At 38.2% G+C, this 24,730-nt stretch overlaps 1 protein-coding gene across 4 annotated transcripts in view; it reads right to left on the bottom strand.

Annotated features, from left to right (window-relative positions):
* Positions 1-24,730, bottom strand: part of tei (irregular chiasm C-roughest protein teiresias) — a 289,615-nt gene that overhangs the window by 48,130 nt on the left and 216,755 nt on the right. For all 4 annotated transcript variants that reach the window (XM_087342789.1, XM_022079783.2, XM_022079785.1 and 1 more), the window contains one exon: positions 879-1,025. In XM_087342789.1, the coding sequence (XP_087198915.1) occupies positions 879-1,025 (147 nt within the window). The remainder of the gene's footprint in view (positions 1-878; positions 1,026-24,730) is intronic.

The raw sequence follows: 24,730 nt of genomic DNA, 5'->3' as shown, positions 1-24,730 counted from the left end.
GGCGCTATATCAGCTTTTGAGCTCACATATTGTCGGACAAAATGAGTGGTTGATCATGAATAGTGAGTATATAAGGATTTAGAAAAAGGCTAAGTCAGCTTCGGCCTAGAGTGACTGTGGATAATCACGACATACGTCAGTCAGCCTTGATGCTAACTGTGTACCTCACTAATATAGTCCCAGATGTTTTCGATACAAAAACCTGTCCAAAGAAACGCCCAGTGTTTACATTCTGGTTAATTTCATGTAGTATTTAAAGCATGAAAGAACAGAAATATCTCAAATGAGATCTCTGATGAGTTACACTGAGACATAAAATAAGACAAGAAGAAAAACGGAAGAGATTACACACAAAAGGTAAGATAAAACACATTAATAATTTTAAAGGAAATAGCTAGGAAGCGTGGAATAAATTACATACGCTTTTAATTCAACAGGAAGACATCACACGGAGCTAACGATGTACAGATATATGACATAATTTCAGCAGCCATGGTGCTGGATTTTCTGCCCAATCTTGGCTACGGAATAGGAAGATGATTTGCCTCATTCCGTGCTGTAATCTGTATCCCTTACTGATTAATATTTTACCGTCTAACAGCGTATTTATTGTAATAGAATAAAGTTTTATGAAAACCTTCACAGAGATTCAGAGAGCAGAACTTGTTTGTCTGCATTGAGATCCTTGGAAGCAGGGCCAGAATATGTCGTTAAGGAGCTGGATCTGTCAGAATAAATTTACTGTCAGACGGTGGCCTTCTAATTAACAACGGGCATTTTAAAACATGGTTTTGTGATCCCTTGTCAAAGTCGCCCCCGAATATACTGTCGCTGTGTCTCGTAACTTCAGTTATGAACTGTAGGTTTCATTTACTTACATCTAACGTTGAGGAAGTATCCGATGGAGCTGTATTCCCCCAGCAAATGGCGGCTTGTGCATTTGTACCAACCGCTGTGTTCCCGACGGATAGCACTGAAGTTCAGAAAACCGTCTCCAGACTGCGCAACAGGCGGGGCACCATCGTCTGAAAGCAAATCATAGCAAAGGGTCAAATGTAATACGAGCAATTACAGAGAGAGGATTTCTTAATTCAGCCTCATTTAGTGGTAACTCTGTGACTCTCAACCGTTAACATAATCGACTATTATGATGTAGAGTATTTAGTATCATCTTGAAAAATCTGTACTTATCGGTGAGTTTGTGCATTCACAAATCCGTCCCATCCATCAATATATCCATAAATTTATTCGGATTTAAGTCATAGGTCTATAATAATATGGAGCTTTAACGTTGTTCGTGTAATTATATCAGAATAATAAGCCCTTAATTTAAGTTCATACAACCAATTAAGCGTAATTATTTGAGGGTTACATTTATTAGCAACAGAATTTTACATGAAATTGAATTTATTAATTAATTTAACGTAATAATATGAAGTATGATACTCTATCACGACTAATATAGTAGATCTAATGTTCCTGTCACACTCAGTTGAAGCGAGTTTTGCTTTTTAGTAAACTGCGGTAACCTACAAACACATTAATAACGTCAAAAGTAACGTCCTTTACGTGAAACATCTTAAAACATGACAAGGTATCGTCTGTACCATCTAGGTATCAGAGGGGCTTGCACCTAGAGCGGTTTATACCATGCAGCATGGAAACATTTAACGTTTCAAAATACTGAGTAACTTAAGTCTTTCTTTTACACGATAAATCTCAGTCAGGAGAGTTTGCCTCTGGGTCGAGATCTGATCCCGGGCCCTCCCTAATACGGTGTGGTCTTACGCATCTCATGAAATAATTTTCGAAATTGTAAGCGTGAAACAAAAACGCTTGTACTGGTGTAACAGAATGTTACAAACTACAGAACAGAAAAGTGTAACTTTTACTTATTATTCTAATTCTGCTTCGGCGAATCGGATCAAGTCTCCCTCTTTGGTTTCTCACAGTTTGGAAAGAACACAAATTGAGGGTGTTTCAGAACAGGGTGATGAGGGGAGCATTTCGATCCAAGAGGGACGGAGTGACAGGGGGAGGGAGGACGCATCCTGAGGAACTGCAACAACTGCACCCTTCGTAATTCTTTCTGATAATCAAATCAATGACGGGAATGCAGCAAGCATGGGCGAGATGAGAAGTGCTTGCAACTCGTTCGAAAGCCTCTTTGGAAGGGACCACTCGAAACATTTAAGAGTAAATGGGGGAACAATATTAAAATAGATCTTAAGAAGATATGGAGAGATGGTGTGGACAGGATTCGTATGGTGAAGGAGGCTGTTTTGTGGGCTCTTGTGAACACGGTAATGAACCTTTAAATTCAGTAAAATTTGTCGAATAGCTAAGCGATTAAAACGCCTACGCTCCATGGACTTAATTCTCCCTTTAATTGTATTTGTAACGAAGTCCAAGTTCTGGTAGTCTGGCACTGTCATTGTGTTCAAATCTGTTGAACACACTTCTCTGTAACCATCCACTTTTGTATTTAATGAATAAATATTTAGCTCCTTTCGTTTTTAATTTTGCCCGATCCCTCGACTTTAAGTTATATTTTAAAAGCTGCAGCTTATATGACCCAGTAACATTTCTGAATGTATCGACGGATAGAATTTTAGAAGCTCACGAAGATAAATGAGCTTTTCAATGCTAAAACGAATTCGACAGATTCAATAAATCACAGTATATAACCTTCGAAGGTAAAATACAATATAAATTGTGAACTGGATTTCACTAACGTTCAGATAATTGCAGGTTTCAGTTTAATAAACAGCATTTCAGCGAGTTTATAATTGTAACAAATGAATAATTATTCCAGTCTGTTGTGCCTACAATAATAAGAGAACAAAGACATTTCAGTCTACCGTTCTCTTTATTACTTGTTTTCATTCAACCAAAGAACGCATGCAGTAAGATTCACAGCATCGCTAAAGTTTTCCAGTTCAGAGGTTATTTACTGAAACAAGAAGAAATCAAGTTATAATTCTATTATATATTTTCTTTAAGAGAAGTAATATGTAATTATACACAGACTGAATGCAACCATTCAAAATAGAAGCACAACGCTTATTAATATCCGGAAAACAACGGTGATATTTGTCAAGAAATCTGAAATATATCGATAAAAATAAATAGTTTTCAACTTTGTTTTATCAGTTTACTTGAGGTTAATGTCTTAAATTCGTCTTTAATGTAAAATCCTTACGTTTTATAATTATTCTGTCATAGAACCGTATTTTTAAGGTTAAATTATTGCCAAATACAGTCAGTTAATAATTACGTGATTCATCAAACTCCAGTATCCATCACCGTAAAAGCAAATGGGTAGTGTGACCTGAAGTGCAAATTATTCCGTGTCAGTAAACAATCTAAGAAAGGCAAGGAATACGGTAATAGCCAAACAGATCTTCCAAATTATTTAGCTTTCACTCAGTAATAAAGAAATTTTCATATGTATATAAACCAACGGAAGTTATTTTCCGTTTTGTCGTACTAGAATCAAACATCATCTTCAAAGTGAAACTCGCCGGTCACAGCGGACCCGCGGTCTGTCGCGTGGACCTTATTCACTGGGACCGTGGGTTCGTATTCTACTCAAGGCGCGACACAATTGAAAAGAACACAATTTTTATCTCACCGTTTCTTACCGCCCTCCTTCGCGGTTTCTACAGCTACAATTTCCCAGCTGTTTCGTCTCTAGGCTCTGACTTGATGGAAAAAATGTATCAACACAAACAAGCCTGGAAGATGGCTGTCTTCAGAGTAGAAATTTACCAATTTTTAGAGGTGCTTGTCGCTTCCATCATCAGGACGATGAGTAAGCCTCGACCGTATTCACCTAACGGTCACCAAGTTTTGAAGATGGACTAAAATCTGAGTATGAACCACTGACCCAGCAGTTAGAAGCTCTTCCTCAAGAGCTTACGCCCCATTCTTTGTTTACGCCATTCTGTCACGGGGTCCGTGGCCCTGGTGTGTGCTGTGTGCGATGATATATGGGCTGTATGCCCATGTTCCCCTCGGCAGCGTGTCTGCTCTAATTCACGCCCCCGCAAGTAGCAAAGGGGTGGAGAGGGAGGGGTGAAGCTGTTATTTACTGTACATACTATTTTATATGCAGCGAGTATAGGCAAGCATTTTTCCTGGTTTTCTTTATTTTTCTGTCGCTGTACGTAAGAAACGTAATACGTATCTGCAGGAGAAAGAGAATGTTTCAGGAAACAAGGTGGGATTGTGAGAGGAAATATGGCAGTGTGTGATAAATGTGCAGGTGATGTATAGGAAACATCATTTCAGCTGTAATACTGCGCGAGTGATATAAATGTTAAAATAAGAATCGGACGGACCGCTTTGTACGTTGCTAAACGGCGTATTTATACCACGTATAATATTACACATGACGGTGCATGTGCTAATGAAAAGTCGTTTATATCAAAACCTCAAATCCTATGAGTCTTATTCATTATAATAAGCAGACTTTTGTGCTTATTATTTTATTTTTTAGTGTTCTGTCTGACGACAGGTCCAGTGTTCTGCCCAAAAAGAGTTCGCCAGTTTTGCAAGTCTGATTTTCATTTTGTATGAAACTTGGCGAACATAAAGAAACTCGACAAGATTTTTATAAACAGATGTCAAATTATTAATACAGAACTGCGGGAAATTATAATCCAGCAGGTTTGATATTTTGAACATCCACAACATACATGAGAATCCAAGACAGGAGGAATTTGTTTTCATAATCAGTAACAATTAATTCACGTGTAGAACAAGACGTAATCTTATATGTCCATATAAACTTACTTTTACGCTTATTTTGGATTTACCATTGTTTCTTAGTCCGCATGCTATACTTGCATGCTTCCGTTCTTGTCTTATCATCCGGTACAAACGCGTACGCGGTGTGAAATACGATACTGATTCAATTACATAATTTTATGGAAAAACTTTAAATTCACTATGAGTTTTCTTAGAAACCAATGTAATTTTCTATAAGCAGTGGCTTTCCAAGTACAATAATTAATGTACAGCAGTGCCAACAGCACGCAACACAATCTCTTTCGGAGTCAGAGGGCACTTTCGCCCCTAGATCAAGGGGTCAGAAATACACGGACGCTCGCCCAAGATAAAATCTTATCGATGAGCGACTGAAATTAAATTCAGACACGTAAGCGTAAGTAACGCATGTGCAAGTATTAATCACCATCCTCGGGGTAAACAGTAACAACGAAGTTTACCTCGTTCCATTTTGTTTTACATGTAAAGTGATACGAACGCGCTATCACGAACAAGATGATAAATTTTACTAGTTTCAACTTACGTGGTTATGACATTAAAAACTCAAACGAATTCATAAAAATTATACTGCAGATCACTTGCATAATGTCGGACGAAGGTCATTATTCTTTAAAACAGAGTTTTCTGAATAGTGCATAATATCAAATGGTAAAACCAATGAAGTTCTGAAATATATGAAATTATCTGAGCTCATCTGTGCGTATTTCGGTGTAATGGTTCATTTAATGGTAAAACATTCTGCATTCATTTCATACTGGAGAAACGTATAAGTACAATGGGAAAAAACTGGACTGCATAAAAGCTTATAATTAAGTTGGGAGAGAAGAGTTAAGCAACATTTTCACTTAATTCGTTTTTGTTTAAAGAATATGCAATAAGTTCGTATAGGTAAACACTTGTCTGATAAACTTTCCATTTGGAATGGGGTGAACGAGGTTTTTAATCACCACCAATCTTTTACTTTGATTTAGAATAAGCAATTAAGAAGATTCATTAAAACAAAGAAGAACTGGAAATAACTGGGAAACATCAGCTTCCAGTCTACGGTGATGTTAATTAATTATGTAAAAACCTAAATACAATAATAAAAAACAGAGACCCTAGTAAAGACGCTGGTATAGAATCAAGCGCAGAGGAGACAAAGGATGTGTTCATGGTTCGTCACCGGATTGCAGAACAAAATCTTTATGAGAAGGCGGCTAATAAATCGTTTCAAAAGCGCAAACATATGGGAATGACTGTATGAAATCAAAATATATTCACGAAGGTATTAAGAGCAGAAAAATTCGGATAATTCCTGCTACTATGCAGTTTAAAATGTAAAGTCTTCCCACTCATTTTCTGAAAAAATCAATATTATAGATAAAGTTTTATAGTTGTCTTGTAAGGGTGTAAATATATTTGATAATGCGGATGTGAGGAGAATATCTGGTGGATGAAGAGAGTTAAGAGGGAGACTAGAAATGATTACAAAGTTTTAATCGAAATTTCTGAAGGGAAAACCCACTTGATATTTCATGGAACTCGAAGATAGATTAACGTGTTCATAGAAGCCCATCACTGGACCATACAGAGTCGGATGAAACCACTACTCACCTTAACCTGACGATCTAGTTCAATGTTATCCTTCATCTACGCCAAGCGCTCCCAAATAACCTTGTCCTTTCAGATTTTCTAACTAAAGTTTCTCATATATACCATTCGTGCTACATTCCCCGTTCATCTCTCCCTTCTTTATTTCATCTCCGTAATATTAATCAGAGAAAAATATTCACATTGTGAAACCTCGCACGTGATCTCTATTAGGTCCAAGTATCCCCACTGTTTGTCCATCCAATAGGCCGAGAAGCCAAGTTCCACAAACATGTAATAAAACGAACAAATTCATCTTCTGTAATAAATCTTTACCAATCGGATCGATAGCATTTCCGTCATAATTCATACCAACACAGCAAAGAAAGTTAAAATCCCATAGAATTTTCTAATATCAGTAACTGGTATCAAGGACCTAACGTGGGCTGAATGATGAAGGTTATCGGGTTTCATCTAGAGGCAGTGAGACGAAGATTGCTTGACTCAGCTGCGCCGACGGTCTGTACTGAAATGAACAAAGACATGCAAGTTGGCCCTCAGAGCAACGTGCTGGGTAGTGGGAAGCCATGTACTGGCAGCAGATTAGTTTACTGCTGGAGGTTAAAGTTGGGCGGACAAGCAGGATCAGCTGCGAATACGGAATCCACGTCGTCTAATTAGCGGCACACAGAAGGTTCGCCGCTACTGTTCTAGTCGACGTGCAGCACGCTCACTCCGTCCACTATCGATTGGATCCAGCGAGATTTATCACAAAGAAAGAATCTTCTTATTTATATTTTTACGTCCATTGTTTCCCTTTGTATCTCGTAACGGTCAATTACATCACACGTTTTTCTTTAAATTCCTTCTTTCTGTCCCTTTACGACATACAAGCACTGTTTTCTGTCTCCCCTTCCACGTTCTTTGCTTCGACCATACTTTGCCCTACTATCCACGTGCCGTTAACAAACTCCATGGAACGTAGCGATTATCGAGACTGTTGCTGGCCAAAAACTTCCCTGCCTATGGTCGAACCTGGCAGTCCATTTACCGTGAGCACAACAGTACACCCCTGACCTCTATCCTGATGGAGTTCAATCCAGCCCACACCCGACTTCAGGCTACAATTTAACATCATCCTATAAGCCTATACAAGTAGGTAGTCATCTCTTCCCTTCAGGTTTCCTCACTAACTTTTGTATGCATTTATTGTTTCTCTTCAGCTTCATACCCCAATCACCTCATTTTCATTGAACTCATCGCACCTAAAATATGTGACGAACAGTACAAAAAATGAAATTACTCATTATAAAATTGTCCCCAGACTTCTCTTACTTCATGTCACTTACATCCAAATGTTGCCCTCTGTACTTTATTTTCAATCGCCATCAACCCGCGTCCTTCCTTTTGGCTTCAGTCTCATGAAAACAACACATAAATGCAAAGTTCTGTACCGTATTTGATCTCTTTCAGATAAAACAGAATGAGTCGAGATTGAGTGATACTTGTAAAAAGCATTCAAAGAACAAAACGAAACAAGTTATATGGTATGATTCCAGGTTCTCATTGCCCTGATGATGGAGGCAGCAAGCACTTCTGAAACGTCGGTAAAGTTCTACCAAACTAAACGGCGCTACAACCTAGAAGACAGCCATCTTAAAATCATCTAGTATTCAGTTGCGATTAGTCCTCTAGAACTAAAGAATTTGTTTTCTACGAGCGTGTTACTGTTAAAAATTAAACTATTTTGGTTGACACGACATGTGACAAATATAACGTACAGCCGGTCAATAACAGCACACGTGAACATAATTTCAACAAATATTTTTATATATTAATGAATCTTTATATCATCAGGTGTGTAAAAGTGGAGGTACATCCTTTCTGCGCCAAACTCTACTCTTATACTGGTAATATACGTCACTATTAGACCGCCAGAGAATCTAGTAAAGTTAGCAGAAGTTTGAGCAATGTATATTAACTTTTGCAGCAGTTTACACTTGAGCAACGTAGCGACGAAGAATGTTTTCCATCAGTGGTACATTTCGGTACAAGTTGCTTGTCATGAGTGCAGTTTCGCAACTTCACATACTTTGCAGTCCTTGTCCGGGTAGAAAAGGGTGGCACGATTCCAAGTGTTCCTTAATTTGATTTAAATTAGAGTTAAACCTTGTTCTTAAGCATTTATTACATATAGAAAACTATCTAGGTCACAAGAATGTGCCTCTGATTCTTTTTTGTTCAGTGTTTAAAGTACATATAATTGGGTTTAAGAAATATCTTCAGCGTTTTAAACTTCACATTAACCTCATTACATAATAATGACGGACAAATCTTTGAAGGCAAAGTTAAGACACAAAGACAAAGCCACGAAACGTTCTGTGACTCATTCCAGCAAGAAAGAGCTATGAGAAATGGAAGCACTGCACGAGGACATAAAAGATCCAGTTTGGCTCCAGATATGCTATTTGAAACTGCGCATCTCTCACTGATATTAATGGTCATTCACTGGAAATACATATATACAGATAGCAATCTTAAGAAAAGAGATGCTACCGCGTACAGAACGACGACTTCCGCAATTAAAAAGGAAAACAGTCAAAAATGTGTTCACAACAAAATTATCTTCTGAACCGTGACATAAAAATTAAGACTAAAAACAAGGATTATGAACTTGTTATTCCGTAAGATATACAAAAATTTATACATTTTTATCAATCACAGGATGGTTCCGAATATTGTTCATAAAGAACACCTTCCAAGGCCAAAACGGCGAAAGAAGTTTATTCTAATAGCCTCCTATACTTAAAACTATTACACCAGCCATACACACAGGCCCTCAAACACATATCTATTGAAACACTTCCTACGTCACAATCGGACACTGAAGGATATATCTGTATTGATATCCGCCTCTTTCACGAAAAATATAATTCTTAAATTTGTAAGAACATATTTCTGAAAATACGCTTATAAGAAATTTCTTCTAAACCGAAAGTAGGTACAGAATAAAATAAAATAATTATGACACTTTTAGCAGCCTGTTTCATATCGCATATAAAATTATTAAATTAAACATTCGGTTAAAAAGCCACTGTTTACGACGCGTGTAGATATTGAACAACCAAAATAAAAGTTAACTAACTTATAAAAAATATGAACATATACAAGTCTTTATATTAAACTACTGGTCAATTCGAGCACAATTACGCGGTTAACTATAATAATTAACTATAGGATGTAGGTACTTTCTGAAACATAACCCCAAAAGAACCACGCACTCCGGTGATAAAATGTTAGCACGAGCAGGTCTACCCCCATGCAATAAACTCTTCCACCCTCTCCCGTGACACTCAGTCACCCTGGATGCTACGTCGTTGATCACGCCAGCTGCACAAGAGCTGTGCTTGTGCGAATGTCGACGAGCAGAACAAATGTTCATTCTGGACCCGAATGACTCCAAATTCCAGTCATGGGCAACTGTCAGTCAATCATATGATCAAGAAACCTAGTTTTTTGGAAAACACGAAGGTCCAGCGCTATCAGTAGACACCTCGTAGTGAGCTGTCGTGAGCCAGCTCATACATTCCTCTTTCCCTATGACCCATTTCAATACTCACTTCTCACCTAAGTATCGGTCGTGAGTGTTTCCAAACGAATTAAGCATTTCTTATTTCCGTATGAGTGGTCTATTAACAACCTAATCACTCGTTATTTAATATTATTAGTAAAATTCCATCTTCATATTTCTTACATTTCTTGCTTGCTTATTTAACGACACATTTTCAAGAGCACAGGTTATACAGTGTCCATTAGTGACGACTGTACATGCCGAATTTAATTTATTTTTTCAAAATATGAAGTCAACATCCGCTTAAAGACACTGTCTCCGTAGGTGCGTGCGTGAACTGAGTAAAACTACTTACGTTGTCAGCCACAATGACTGGTCTTCCGACAGAGGTTACGATCTGAACACAAAGCCTCATACCCATGTGAAACAGAGAACGGAACTATAAGCCACATTCTTCCTAGCTGATAAGCCAAAAACTGATATTCCACCACACAACTCCAAAGTCTCCTGGCCACATATTATCTACCGCGTTGGGTCTGATAATTACATTAGTAGCGAAGCCCACAAAGGCTTATCAGGAGCTTCCCTGCTTCCTTAAATTGCAGCGAGACGCAAAGCAAGGACCGTAACATTACACACCATTTGTGCCGCTAACATTGTCGACAACGTTTGTTTTCCGCCTTCTACCAGTAATTTAATTCTTATTGAGGAGAAACTGGCCTTGTGTGACTATAAGGCAGAATAAGGTAGCGGACCACACAATGTTATCTGAAACTCCCCAGTGCCCAGACCATAATGTTACCAGGCATTAACCCTGTCAACCGAAGCAGACGGACCCGCTGGGACACGAACTCTCACCTCCTCTTGCAATTTGCTTGTAAGTGTGTTTACAGTGGCCGAAGCGCTTTGGTCTACACGTCTGGACTATTTGTTGAGCTTTGTTTCGCCTGCTGATCTTCTCGCAGCATTACAGAATGCTTCATAAGGATGGCATCTAGTATGGTCAGACGAATTTATCTGAATCGTCATTGCAATATCGATCTACCTTCACCTCAAAACTAATTCATATGAGACTTGAGGTTTTAACGCCAGTGAAGATGTCGATGGTGATGTTCTGCGTAACAACGCAGAGTAGGCACGTACAAAGGTTTCGGGACTTGGAGCAAGAAATACTTTTGGCAAGTAAATTCAATAACAGTACTGCCTTTTGTGCTTACCCATGTGATAGAAAAGAATTCTGAGAATCAAATAATCTTTTGACGAAGAAATTCCAGATAAATACAAAGTATTTTTAACTTCGTAAATTCGATATATAACATGCATGCATACACGCTTCACCTGAGAGGCTATGCTAATCTTCAAACGGCATAGAAAATGTGAAGTTTTTTGTAGCCAATTGGATCTAAAACATTAATTTATTAAACTAAGAAAAAGTAACCGACGCTGGAAGATGTTCGTTACAAAGTATTTTGGGATGAAAAGTAAACAGAATAAGATTCAGATTATGTAACAAATGACGGTTAATTATAGACACGCAAACCCACAAAAGGAATTGCCGAAACAAAAAATTGCGTATTTTTCGAAGATCTATTACCATACATCGTTCCATCACACAACGTCACGGGGCGATAATGGCACTCGCTTGTGTGTCGGCCATGTTATTATTGTCGTTTTTAAGAGGCTGTGGTCACTTACAATGATATAACGGTAACACAAAAATATTCTGAATCTTGACTAACTGGTTAAAAATCTGACAGGAGGCAAATAGCATGGCTATCGAAAATGTTCACTTCATTCCGTTAGGAAGTAAAAGTGGGAGCTGATCGACTATAAGCTTCACAAAGACTGCTTCATGGTGTTATTCGGTTAGCTAGATCGTTCATTACAGGCCCACTTTTGGCAGATTTAAAATATTTTCCATTTATTTCCTTGGACGTGATAAGAGACCTATCGTTTCTTATAAATAAATGAAGTTAATAAAACGAGTAGCAAACGTTATTTGGGACAGCAGTAGGCAAACTTTTCACTCTTGCTGGATGAATTCTTTTAATAATAAAATAATAATTAATAATAGGTAAATCACTGTCATTTTCATAATACGGAAGACCAAATCAAGTAAAGAACAGAACATTTCACATCAGGAAACTTCCACTGTGTTCCTCCATCTCCTGGATTTTGTCACTGCCTATGGATTTACACTTGTGCACAAGAATGTTGATATTCTAGGCAACAGTTCAATTCAACTGAATGTAATGAAGGTACTTCTTACAGGCCTTCTTTATCTATAGAATGTGAGCTAATTCAGATTAGGGTCCATCTCTCACAAGACAGGCTATATAGGCCTGCATACGTTTACATGACTGACGTGGTGCTGCTGCTGTGTTAATCCTGTTTGCTGCACTGCAGTCAAGGGAAGGACTACCGAAGTGAAATGTGGAGTGGGAGTCGTGCAAATAAGGCTTTTGGTCGGCCAGTGGCAGTTGCTTGTCCTTTGTGTCAACGCAGACCTCAGCGCCTATTTGAGGTGGACCAGTCTCCTTTAATAAATCAGGCTGAACAAGGAACAATTGAAATTTGAACGCACGCTAGTCCGCCATTTGCCAACAGACGAGATTAATCACAATCGAGTTAAAATAAGATATTGGGGTTTTAAAATTATCGATGGCAATGTGAACTGCGATATTTCAGATGAAGTATCTGAACGTGAATTTATTTTCTTTCAATTCTATGCAGATTACATAATTATGTATTTATAGTTCGGAAGACATGCTTACATTCCAGTAAGTTAGTTCTGCTTCGTAATTTCTAAATATGTTTATGCAGCTATTAATATTTCTTGTATCTCAATACGAGAAAGGACTCTTGCTTTAGTTATATCTGTTACGTCACGCGTACATTATCTCATAGATTCATAGTTATTATTATTTTTCCACCATTCACTACGGGGAAACTTTCTCGTTCTTTTAATTACGCTCATTACGTTACATTTGCATTACCTCTATTTTACCATTCATAAAGACAGATGTGTATCTATCAGTTCTTAAGTGTTATAACTCCACTGGCATGTGACGTCACGACTGCTCTGTTATTTCCATTTTGTTCTGCCCGAACACTTTGTTTACCATAATCAAAAGAGCAATATTGTAATACGGACACACAGTAATCACATGCCATTGTTGTAGCCCTGGCATTATGTCCATTTGTTGTCAATTAGTCTATCCGTCAGTGTGCGTATGTGCGTGCATGAGTGCGTGCGTGTTTTCAAAGAGGCTGATGAAGATAACAGGCAGCATATTCAGAAGGCCTAGAGGTCTATATGTACGGGCGCTGTATACACACAACGGACATGGGAACGCATAAATGCGACCATGCATGTGAATAACGTGTACGAGCGAGAGGCAAATCTATTACAACGTTCGTGTAAAACTTTAAATTACAAGAGCCTCAAATCACAGGAAAACGCAGCGCCACAAATTTAATATCTCTGAAACAGGTCAACAAATTGCTTGCTACATGCTGATGGGGTGGAACCGCTTAAGGTGAAACGTATGAGGCTGTTTGTATCAAAGTGAGATTGATTCCCTCTTCGAAAGAAATACGCGGATCGTGAAACATTGGAAATAACGAAGCTTCTTTATTCGAACATTCAAAATAGCTTAATTTGTTTAAGACTCATCAACAGATTTGCACCACAATCTTTAAGACATTCGTCTGCACTTAAATCACTACGCACTAAAATCTAAAAACAAATATACGCTGTCGGTTACTGGTACGAACACAGAACGGGTCGCATGACACGCGAAAGTATAAAAGTGCTGTACACATTACGATGTCTATCGGAAATATAGTTTCAAGAAACAACATATACATTTACTTCCCAAGTGACTAACCACCGAAGTGTTTGGCAACAGAACTCAAAATTTTAGTACTGCAAATATCAAAGCCTGTCAACGGACGTGACAAGGTACTCGGCTAACCCAACTGATTCCATACCCAAGCATCCAGTTTTACTAAAATCTAAGCAGGTAGTAATAATATCATTCAATTTTTCTATCGGTATTTAAACTGCCCCTTTCTAAGAATTTTCCGTAATAAGCCCTGTAGGAAAGCACTTTGTACTAGTAATTAAAATATTACTAGAGTGATAAAATCAAGGCAGATGAGATGGGCACTGGAGAAAATAAATTCATAAAACTTTTGCCTGAAGTTAAGAGGCCACTTGGGAGACCTTGGTATAAGCGGGTAGATAATATTAAAATGGGCATAAAGGGATGAGGGTGTGACAATGCTTATTTACCACAAGCACGTATTACCGGTGGGCTATTGGTAGCACGTTAACAAACGTTCTAGGGCCATAAGCGTAGGAATACTTTGAGCACCTGACCAACTATTAGCTTCTCAAAAAAGAGTTACATTTCCTGTTTCCTATTCGAGCTACATATGCAACCCATCGCACACCGTAACTGTGCATTAATTTAACCACTTATTTAATCCATTTATCAATACATCCATTCATTAATCCAACGTTCAAAGTTCAGTTGTCACATTTCAGATGGGCATTATGATTTGAAACACACAAAGGCAAAGTACCTAGTCTAGCCTATAATACAATGTGAAGCTATTATGATGTGTGAGCGAGTATTATGAACGCCAAGTTCGGGTCATACAGTGCTTATCACCGCAAATACAACTCAGTCGCATCGATAAAAGCATACAGTCTGATAGATGGTTAGTTGGTCATTATACACCAAAGTTAGAGGCAAATAGGATCAACCATTACAAATCTCCTGGATCCCAGATTTCTCCTCCACACTACCCATCCCCACTACTTATCCTTTCGCCATTATGGGGTTTCCTCGCCGTAGCTGCATGCCTCTAACTTCCGCGTGGTTTTGCAATCATCGCCACAACCGGTTTGCATATTTCATTTCTCAACATGGGTTCGTGATGGCCTCACCACCAGCAGGCGAGTACTCAGCCCGATCCGGCGACAGAACGGGGGCCATTTTCAACCACTGCGGCTAGATGTTGTTACTTGAAGTGGTGAGACGAGCCAACCACTCGATATGCAATCTCAAACAGTGTCTAAGATCCTCTATCTAATCTTTCGGTAAATGCAGCAACCCCTAATTAATACACGTATAAAATAATTTGAGGTTTCTATAGTCGATCTTAACCTCAAACCGCCAGTGCTAAAGCTAGTGCTGATAGATTACACAGTTCCCGTTTTCTGCTTGACGTCGTAAATTTTTCATAACTCGGAGAAAGGAAGTGGCAGTGTGGCACTGAAACAGGAGACGATTGAAACAGAATCTTTTATTTTGAATACGTGAAATTAAATGGATTTCAGAGTAGACAAGCTTACTGCACAAAACTATAAATTAAAAAATTACAAAGAGAAGTACTTAAATCTGTTTAAAATTATGAATAACAGACCTGACTTTCGGACAGAGCAGAAGCGAGTGAATAATTTGCATTTATTGGAATAATAATAAAAGGCCACAAGATAAAAATAGGGTAAAGTATCATCCAACGTAGTAGGCACACAGTGTTATTAAAACGTGTTATTTGTAAATTTACATCTCCACTGTGATCTTGTGTTCTCGTTTACGAAGAAACAAACCAATTCATTTGTTCATTTGCTTTCTCAATTTTGGTTTGAAACGTTACATCAAACAGAAGCCTTAAAGCCTTATTTTGAAGGTACTGACAATGGTGTAATACGATATGGATTATCGGATTTTTGGACCTTGTCCATCAGACGATGGACAAGATCCAAAAACCCAGTAATCCCTAAAATATTACTAAGTAGACAAACACACAGCCCTTAAATAGTAACTACATGGAGGAGCTTATTCACCAAATTTTTCTGGTACTTTCAAGCTAAAAGGTTTTTTCATTCCAGTGGATTTCGCTGCCGATTTGGATGCGAGTCTTCTAGAAGGGGGTAGCAGTTCGATCCCTCTTATTATGATTTCGCGGTAAGCGCGGATAACAGGGTAGCACAGGGCAGTAGTTCTGGGAAAACCTGAATAAAAGGTGACCCTGGTTTCTCAGTCTGCAGTCCGACTTTTCTGACATCTGTTGACTTCAAAATTGAACAGTATTTACATTTGAGCAACAGACTTCCTTCCTGAATATCGAATACACAATTTTAAACGCCTCAAACCTAATTCGATGGCAGAATCAATAATGACACAGTTCGCTGGTTCAGATCCCATTAATAATTGGTCAACGAACATTGCTATGTAGTTTATAAAGGATGAGTGAAAAGTCACGCAACTCATATTTAAATGTTTACTGATGGTTACAATTCAATACACAATATCGCTGTGACTATAAAAGAGCTCACGCAGGTCACGTGATGTTGTAACCTCTTCGCGCTAGTTCTTCAGTAGTCTTCAAACAGAGTCGAAGCGCAAGGGCGTCTTTTTCACAAGTGCAAAGAGTGGTCACTGTTGAACACTACACGACCTCTCGTTTTCAGCTAACTTACCAGAAAGAGTTTAGAGATATATTTACAGATTCTCCTGTGCGGAACAAATAAGCAATATCTAGCATCGTGAACAGTTTCCGCGAAACAGAGAAACTTCACCAGTTTGCATCAAACATGAGGAAAACAATGAATATATTCATCACTGAAAGTGGTGGACACTTCCAACGCTTCATATTACCATGTTTGTTGTTTTCTGATTTCAATGTAATTTATTTTTGGACAAACAGAACGTGTGACGGGAATGGGTTTCGTGATTTCTTTCAGACTGTACTTGATAATACAGACTTCTTGTTGACAAGGCTACTTGGGAATGGAGGGTTGGATTATATTTCCTTGCATTTGGCTATTATATTTAACCTTACACAATAAGGGTAAGTAAATTCCAAATATGCGTACTTTGAAGTTAATTTTTTGCGGCAAAGTTAATCACATCACGCCATATTTCCTTGCATGTAATTCCTGGTTAACCATTTCAGACCCAAGTGCCAGTTACTTTCAAAGTGGTGTCTTTTAAGCTGCAACTGACATAAAAATGGTACTGTTGCTGTTTTGGGTCTAGTAGAATTGAGAGCAAATGCTAGTCAACTTCAGGCGATGCACAAGAATTCGAATTCGAATGAAAGAAATGATAAAGAAAGATTATGCTGGTGTGAAAAAACTAATAAATAACGAACAGAATAAGGAAAGATAATATTAAAAAGGAAAAAAGAAAGGTAGAAAAATGCAAGAAAGAGAAACAACGAAAAGAACTAACTAAGAAAAAACGGGGGGAAATAAAATGAAAAGAAAGGAAGAGTGTAAGAAATATAGTTTAATGTTGGCTTGAAAATTAAACAAGCCCACATTGTTTGAAATGTTTCAGATACTGAAAATTACATTAGCTACCAGAAAATATCAAGCGTCACAGGTAAGCGACTTACAAGTCTCAGGGAATGTTTTGCCTACAATAGAAAGAAGGTGATGATTTTATTCGGACCACATGTCAGAATATATGTACGTCTCAGGTGTTGTTAATTAAGTAATTCTCATACTCAGTCTACTTGAAAATGTTGTTTTGAAATGTACCACAGTAATAAAAAGCAGTTCAACGCTAAGAATAAAATTTTTGCATATGAAAATAAGAAAATCGCATCGGTAAGTATGGGCGTGCGATCGGAGACGTTCAGAAAACATATATCGTAAGATACAGAACGGCCTGTGCTATTCTAAGGGGACTCAGTGTAATCCTCGGTAGCTAGCTATGAGAAAAGTGACAGCAGAGCATAATGGAAATATATGATATAAAATCCCCAGCACGAATAGTAACAGCATTAGCAATAGCGTTTCAAAACCAGTTGGAGGTTTAATATAACACACGTCATGGGGTTTAATGTAGCAATAACTCAAAATCTCCATAATGGCGTATACAGATGAAAATGCTGAAGTCAATATTGAAAAACCTCTTCTCAAAAGACAGCTAAGTTGAACGCGATATGTATGAAAAACTGGCACTAAATATTTGTTGAATTTCTTATTGGCATAGTATTTGCAAGTGAGACTAGTAATACGTATGAAGGCGTGTATGTTCAAAGTAAGAAAGGAAGGAAGAAAGACATACTTTGATCTCTTAGAGACTATACTTAGGCCATCACATATTAATAACCAATTTACTGTTCCGTAAAAGGATACATAAAGCACTTTATAAAATTCTGACGCCGGATTATAACATTCTTGACGGTATTCTATCAACGGACGTACAGCGTTACCGGTTATGTTCTGTCATCGAAAGGATAAGACTCATATCATAATCTGCGACATCACACGTGGCCTCATAAAAGTAACTATAGGATGATATGTTGTGGTGACTGACCTAGCACTCAATAAACACGCTGTATGGCAGAATGTGCTGTTTTACAAGTACTGCTAAAATTAGGCAGCTTTTGGGAATATTTCTAAACGAGATAAAATTACGAAAGCTATAAAGGAAAGGAGGACCAAAATATATAATTTCCTTTTTAATTTTATCGAACATTTTTCTCTATTAAGTAGTTTTTTTACAGCACTAGCAGTTATAACTTTCAAGTTTTAACACGATCGGTAATCTAGTGCGTACTGCCATTAGACATATAAGTAACATGTCGGTTTATAAATTTCAAATATCAACAGGAGATTTTCGAGTCTCACAACGGTGAAGTTGTCGATGTCGGTCTTCAGTTTTGTAATGCCGCGTGGACTTGTGGGTAGATACCAACGTTTCGGAGAGAAATATTGTAACCATTTTCAGGACTGAATTGTGGACTGTGTCCTGAAAATTGAGGTACTATTTCTCTATGAAATGTCATTTAGTATCTACTTTCAAGTCCACACAGCTCTCAAATTACAAAGGCTGGATGTTTCGGCATAAAACCAACATAATTCGCGCGATATCCATGTCATTTGCATGTAACAAAATAATTACGATAACAAAAGACTGTTAGCTTAGATTTGAATCAGAGACCTACTTTAGATGGAGCAGAAGTGCTAAGTACCCAAGCGCCTTTACAGGATATTAAAGTAGTAATAATGGGCGCTACCGCAATATTTATGGCTAACAGAATTACTGCAGGAAATGCCATCAAAGCGGAACGAGCGGCTTTAAATCATCGTATCCACTGTGTTCGAGATTAAACGGACTACACGTTTAGAGGAAGAGTTCTGGATGCCGAAGAAGTGCAGATAGGGGTGATGGATCATTCAAGTCAGAGTCATATGAACGTGTTTTCTCTTAAAGATTACCGGCGAGGTTAGCTCAGAAAACGTCTCTGTGGGCGCCTTCAGAAAGAGCGACTTAGGGAGATGAAGCAAAGAATTATGTGTGTGGCGGAATTTTTTCTTTTACGGTGGTAATTTTCCATCTGTGTGCTTATTTGCGAGACGACCTAGACAGTGACTGATGGTTTAATGGGTGTCTTCATGAATGGAAAGTTTAAGCAAAGAAAGAACATTCCTCAGAATCTTCGTGGTGCACTGAACCCCCTCCACTCTTACCGTTTTTGGTACAGCGGACACCTCCTCAAAATCATCCCCATAAATTTTTATGAAGCAGAGTTCTGAGTGACTAAACTACAGACAGAAGTTACAGTCCTTTCTGTCATGTTTTTGGTCTAACGTGGAAGTACGTGATGCGATGAAGAAACGTTTAAAACTTGCAACAATGCAGAATAAAAAATAAAACAGTCGAATTTACTTAACTCGCGGACCCTTTAGGCACAACTTGCGGGTCCCAGGTTTGGAAACACTGTTCTACGTTACGGTGATGAGACAGATACTCGAATCGAAACATGCGGGGGTGGGGGTCATTGGTCACTGGAGGAAAATGAAACGAAAAAAAGTGGAACCGCAGGTGATATACTGGTGATTACTTTCCGGCAACAGAATAACACGAACGACCTGCACCATAGATTTACACAGATATTAAATTATAAATACAACGTACTGCCTAGAAATTTAAGTAAAAATTAATGTCTATTCAAGAACTTAATATACTGATATGACGCGTTGTAAAAAACTGTAATACAAATATATTAAAATCAAGTGTTAACAAAGCTCTAAATTAGAATCAATTTAGTACGGACTGTTTAAGTCCTATGCCTTGAACAGACTTCGTGAAACTGTGTTCAGTTCCACGAGCGGCGACTAGACACGCGATCCCTATAGTCAAGAACAAAATCCTCAGAGATCCAACAATCAGCTCCCCAAAATACATTCCAGTGTGAAAAATTATTTCCGGGATCGCCCTTCATTTAGCACAAGAAGCTGAGATGGTTTTCGTTTGACGGAGACAGATGCAGACGACACACTCGATATTCCCAGGACTAAAGAGTAAACTACCTTTATTCTTGAAAGTGCCTGCGCAGCAAAAACCCTCGAGTTGATAAATATTAATCACCTAATTAAGAAAACCGTTACTGCTGGGGTACCCGAAATGTTGTCACCAATATCACAAAAGTAATCAAACACTATCTTGAGTCACATCCAGTTTCCATTTGTTTGTTTGTCATCAGTCTTTCGACTGGTTTGATGTGGTCCTCCCTTTTCGCCTATATTGCGCCAATCTGTTCATTTCCACGTATTTTTTACAGCCCACATCCTCAAAAATCTGCGTCACATATTCCAATATTTGTCTCCCCCCACAATTCTTGCCTTCAACTGTTCCTTCCATTACCAAATTAACCAATCCTGGGTGCCTCAGAATGTGTCCCACCATCCTATCTCTTCTTCTCGTAAGATTTTTCCATAGACTTCTTCCTTCGCCTATCCCGTCTAAGACCAGCTCATTTCGTACTTCATCAGTCCACTTAATTGTCGACATCCTTCTACAGCACCACATTTCAAATGCTTCTATCCTTTTTTCTGGCTTTCCCAATGACCATGTTTCGCTTTCGTATAGCGCTGTGCTCCAAACATATAACTTATAACAACTTATATTAACAATTAATTCCTCAAGCCTTCATTTAAATATTATCCCCAAAACTGTCTCTTCGCATGAGTACCTAAAACACACACAGGAAATTTTGACATAAGCCATTCTGGTTCGTACATAGAAACGAGAATATAATGCGTGCTCAGTAGGCGGAGGAAGCAATCTGTACCTGTTCAGATATTAAATTCCTTCCTCCAAATGCTTGTTTATCGTCCAGTGGCAGTCGAAGCAAATTCAATATATTTTGCGCGCTGTCCGTTGATGGTCAGAAATGATTATGATTTTCAATACTTGAATAAAAATGTAATTTTCTGTGGTCTTCCTTTCTGATAACGTAGTTCAGAATTTAATATCTCATAAGGTTAAAAGAAACACAAGTTGAAAAAATTAAACGACATTGACAATTTAATAAAAACCGATATTTTTGGTATCCGCAATACAGGCTTATGGTACCATCATCTTACTGTGCCCGTAAGTTGTTCAAATGACTCAATGATATTAATACAAATTGGTATGAACGTCCTGCCACTGTAGGCGACTTGAATCTTTGTGCTTTGATTTCTGACGTTAAAAGTGGCCCTGCAAACTTCGTTATCAAAGCGACACTAATATTAGTTGCTGTAGGATCATAGCGTTTTATAAAGTTTTCAAGAAACCAGCAATTTTTTTTAAATGAATGACGTACATGCTACATCTCTGCCCTTATTTCTGTAGGCGATAAATAATGAACTGGACCTAGGCATGTGCAACTCTCTATGGGAATTATAAATATTGCCTAAGAGCAAATTTTCTAAGACAACTGTTTCTGCGATTAAGCAATTACGAGTGCTTTTAAAGGCATTCCTTAAAATCTCAAAAAAATTAATGTCACAATAACTTAAAATTGGTCGCTTCCTTTCTCATTCCTTCCTATTTATCATTAGCGAACACTGTAACATTTGGCGTTATAAACGGCGCATGCAAGTAAAAGGCGTAGTTAAGTAACATGAAAATCAATCACTTTTCCACTTCATTTCCTTTCGTACTCTTAATTGCAATGTTAATTGGAAAATTGTAAATTTGAATATTCCACAATCTTTATTCCTTGCAAAGCACAACAGGAAACCGACGAGTACTTTAAGCACATTCCTAAAATAGCGTAAAGTATATTTAGACTGGTTTAGGCCTCATGTACACATATACACATTAGGCCGAAACTATGGAGCAAAAGGTAAAATTTCAAGTTGTGATATTCGCTAATTACGACAGCCAGTCTTTGACCACCAATAGCTGGAATATAAACGTCAGAAGTTCAACTACCGCCAAGAAATTGGATTATTCTGTAAGCTACCACACTCACGTCCACCCTGTAACCCAACCAGCATCCTTTTCAAAGAATATTGTTGGCCCTTTTCCCGTGGTAAGGGTGGTCGGATCTTGAAGCTGACCACTCGTCTCCATTGAATGTTGATATTAACGTATGGAGCAGTTCGTCCATTCCTCTTATTTTGTTACGCGGTGGTGTTTAATTATATATAGGGATAACATTGTCTTAATCTTTTAATTTCTGCCGCCATTCGACCGAGTATCATACCCAGACAGATAGGTGAAGGGTAGAGTCCTTCAGATTCAACTTTATCTCTGTTATGCATTGCAGTGTAAATAATTCAAATGCCAAGAGCTAAAGAAGGATCCGCGAAGCACAGAGCTTTCTGGATGTACGCAGGCAGATGGCGGACTCGCGTGTTGCGTTCAGCATTCGTGCTGCGCGCTCTCTCTCTCCCCTTTGTTCACGTGTGTAGCTCTGATTATCGTATGATGTTATATTTAAGCTCACCATTACTATTTCAGTATCTTTATCTATGAAGCTCAGAGGAGACTTTGTTCATAGTTAGCAACCCTGCAGCTAAGATTCCTATCTGGCTTCTATTCTGACATTATCTCTAACCGTATGTATTTGCACGTCTCTAAAAGCTAGAAACATCACCAGTCGGTAGATAAGTATTTATAAACCATTTTGACATTTACTAACCCTGCGTTAGAAGTATTAAAGGTCAGTTTCGGAAGTTCTAAATTTTAAATAATTGAGGTATGGAGAATGACGTAGTACTAAGTTGGGGGAAAATAGCAACAACCAGCCTCATAATTTGCTCTTTTTACTTAATATGAAAAGGTGACTGAATAACGTGGGAAGAGACGTTCAGGAAAAGTAGGTAGAAAATTATATCATCCTCTTAGCACGAAAACCTCAAGAGAGGCGTAGAGTTAGATGGGATGATGTTATTAGAATAAATGTTAGTCAAACAGGGTGTGAGGTCATAAACTGATTAAACTAGCTCAGAATAGGATACACACTTAAATCTATCGTGAAAACGGGAATAAACCTTCAGATCTCGACAAGAAAATGGCTGTCTTCTGGGTTGTTGCACCGTGTAGTCTGGTATAAGATTACAGACGTTTCAGAGGTGCTTGCATTTCCAACATCAGGGCGGCCCTAATTATGGAGGCAGAAACTCTGAAACGTCAGTAGACTTTGACTAGACTAAATGGTGCAACGACCCAGAAGACAGCAATCTTCATTTCGGAAATTGATTCTTCTTCCGCCATCACGAGACAGGTGGAGGACAGAAGCCTACTTTGTTAGACACCCTGGTTGAGCTAGTCTCAAACCTGGACGTCCAGAACATCACCTGATCACAGAAGTAGAACCTCCGAAACCTCGTTGTTTGGGGAAATATTTAGACGATGAGTAAAGCATAACAGAATAATTATAAACAGCGCGTAACACAGTCGTTAGTAGCCTTTAAAACTGGACAATTATTCTTGTTTATGAGATGGGTATTTTCAAATCGTATTAATTAATTATGCTAATTAAAAATTACTGTCTTCAGATTCTCTCCTCTAAATAAAACCAAGAACTGACAATTAGCAAAAGAAATGGCATGTAAATTAATATCATTTTAAAAAAGAAAACCTTGAGATAATTTTCTCTGCTAAATCATGAACTGCTTTTATCATGTTTTCAAAAAACCATCGAACAGAAAGTTTATAAATAGCGAACACTTGACCTCTATGCACGTGGGGAGAACGATAAGATGGACGTCATCATGAAGCGATGCTTAAATTCAGTGTCAGCATTCCTTACTTTTATCTTACCTCTGTTCGTAGGTTTGTAGTAACGAAACCACCCCAGTTAACAAAGTTCACAGAAAAAATGGTTTGCTCCGACCTCGAAATCACTATCTTTGGAATCGAGGTTGGCAGAAACATTCAAAGCACATGGCCGGCTTTCGGAATGAAATGATTATAAACAATTACCCTGCCCCACAAAAGACAGAAAAATGACAAAATGAAAGAGTAATGCAGCTGGAATGCTTTGGGAGTAACTGTTACGGGCACAGGAGCCTTTGTCACTGTAAGCTTTCAAACACCAGGAAATGCTACTTAATTGAATACGGACATTTTCATTAATCTCTTCCATTCTAGGAAACGTAAACACATTTTAGCTATCAAAAATGTTATTTGAATGAAAACTCGAGTATAAATTGAACACGCTTATGCTTTCAGAGAACTGCAATATTTTACACTTTCAATTCAAGCTGCACTGTAGGAATGTATTACAATTAATTAAAAGTTACAGACTGCGGATTTTGCAAATATCGTGTTGGATGTTCGAATTCCATCATCACCGTGGTACAGACGTACAGGTATAACTGTACGTGTGTAGCCGGCATTAGACGTCTCACTTTTGTTATACCTCTGTATTTTTACAGAATCGTCAATGAAAGTCCAGTCCCTAGTGGCACGTGCAGCTGGCAAGACACCCACTCATTAAGTATACATCAGCGTTTCTTGACCTATGGCACGCGTACCAGTGGTG

This window comes from Zootermopsis nevadensis, unplaced genomic scaffold (genome assembly GCF_977971745.1).
Source record: "Zootermopsis nevadensis isolate Lab colony 2312 unplaced genomic scaffold, Znev_1.0 Znev_ptg000004l, whole genome shotgun sequence".
Taxonomy (NCBI): Eukaryota; Metazoa; Arthropoda; class Insecta; order Blattodea; family Termopsidae; genus Zootermopsis; species Zootermopsis nevadensis.
The sequence above is the reverse complement of the archived record's forward strand: the minus strand, read 5'-3'. Positions and strand labels throughout refer to the sequence as shown.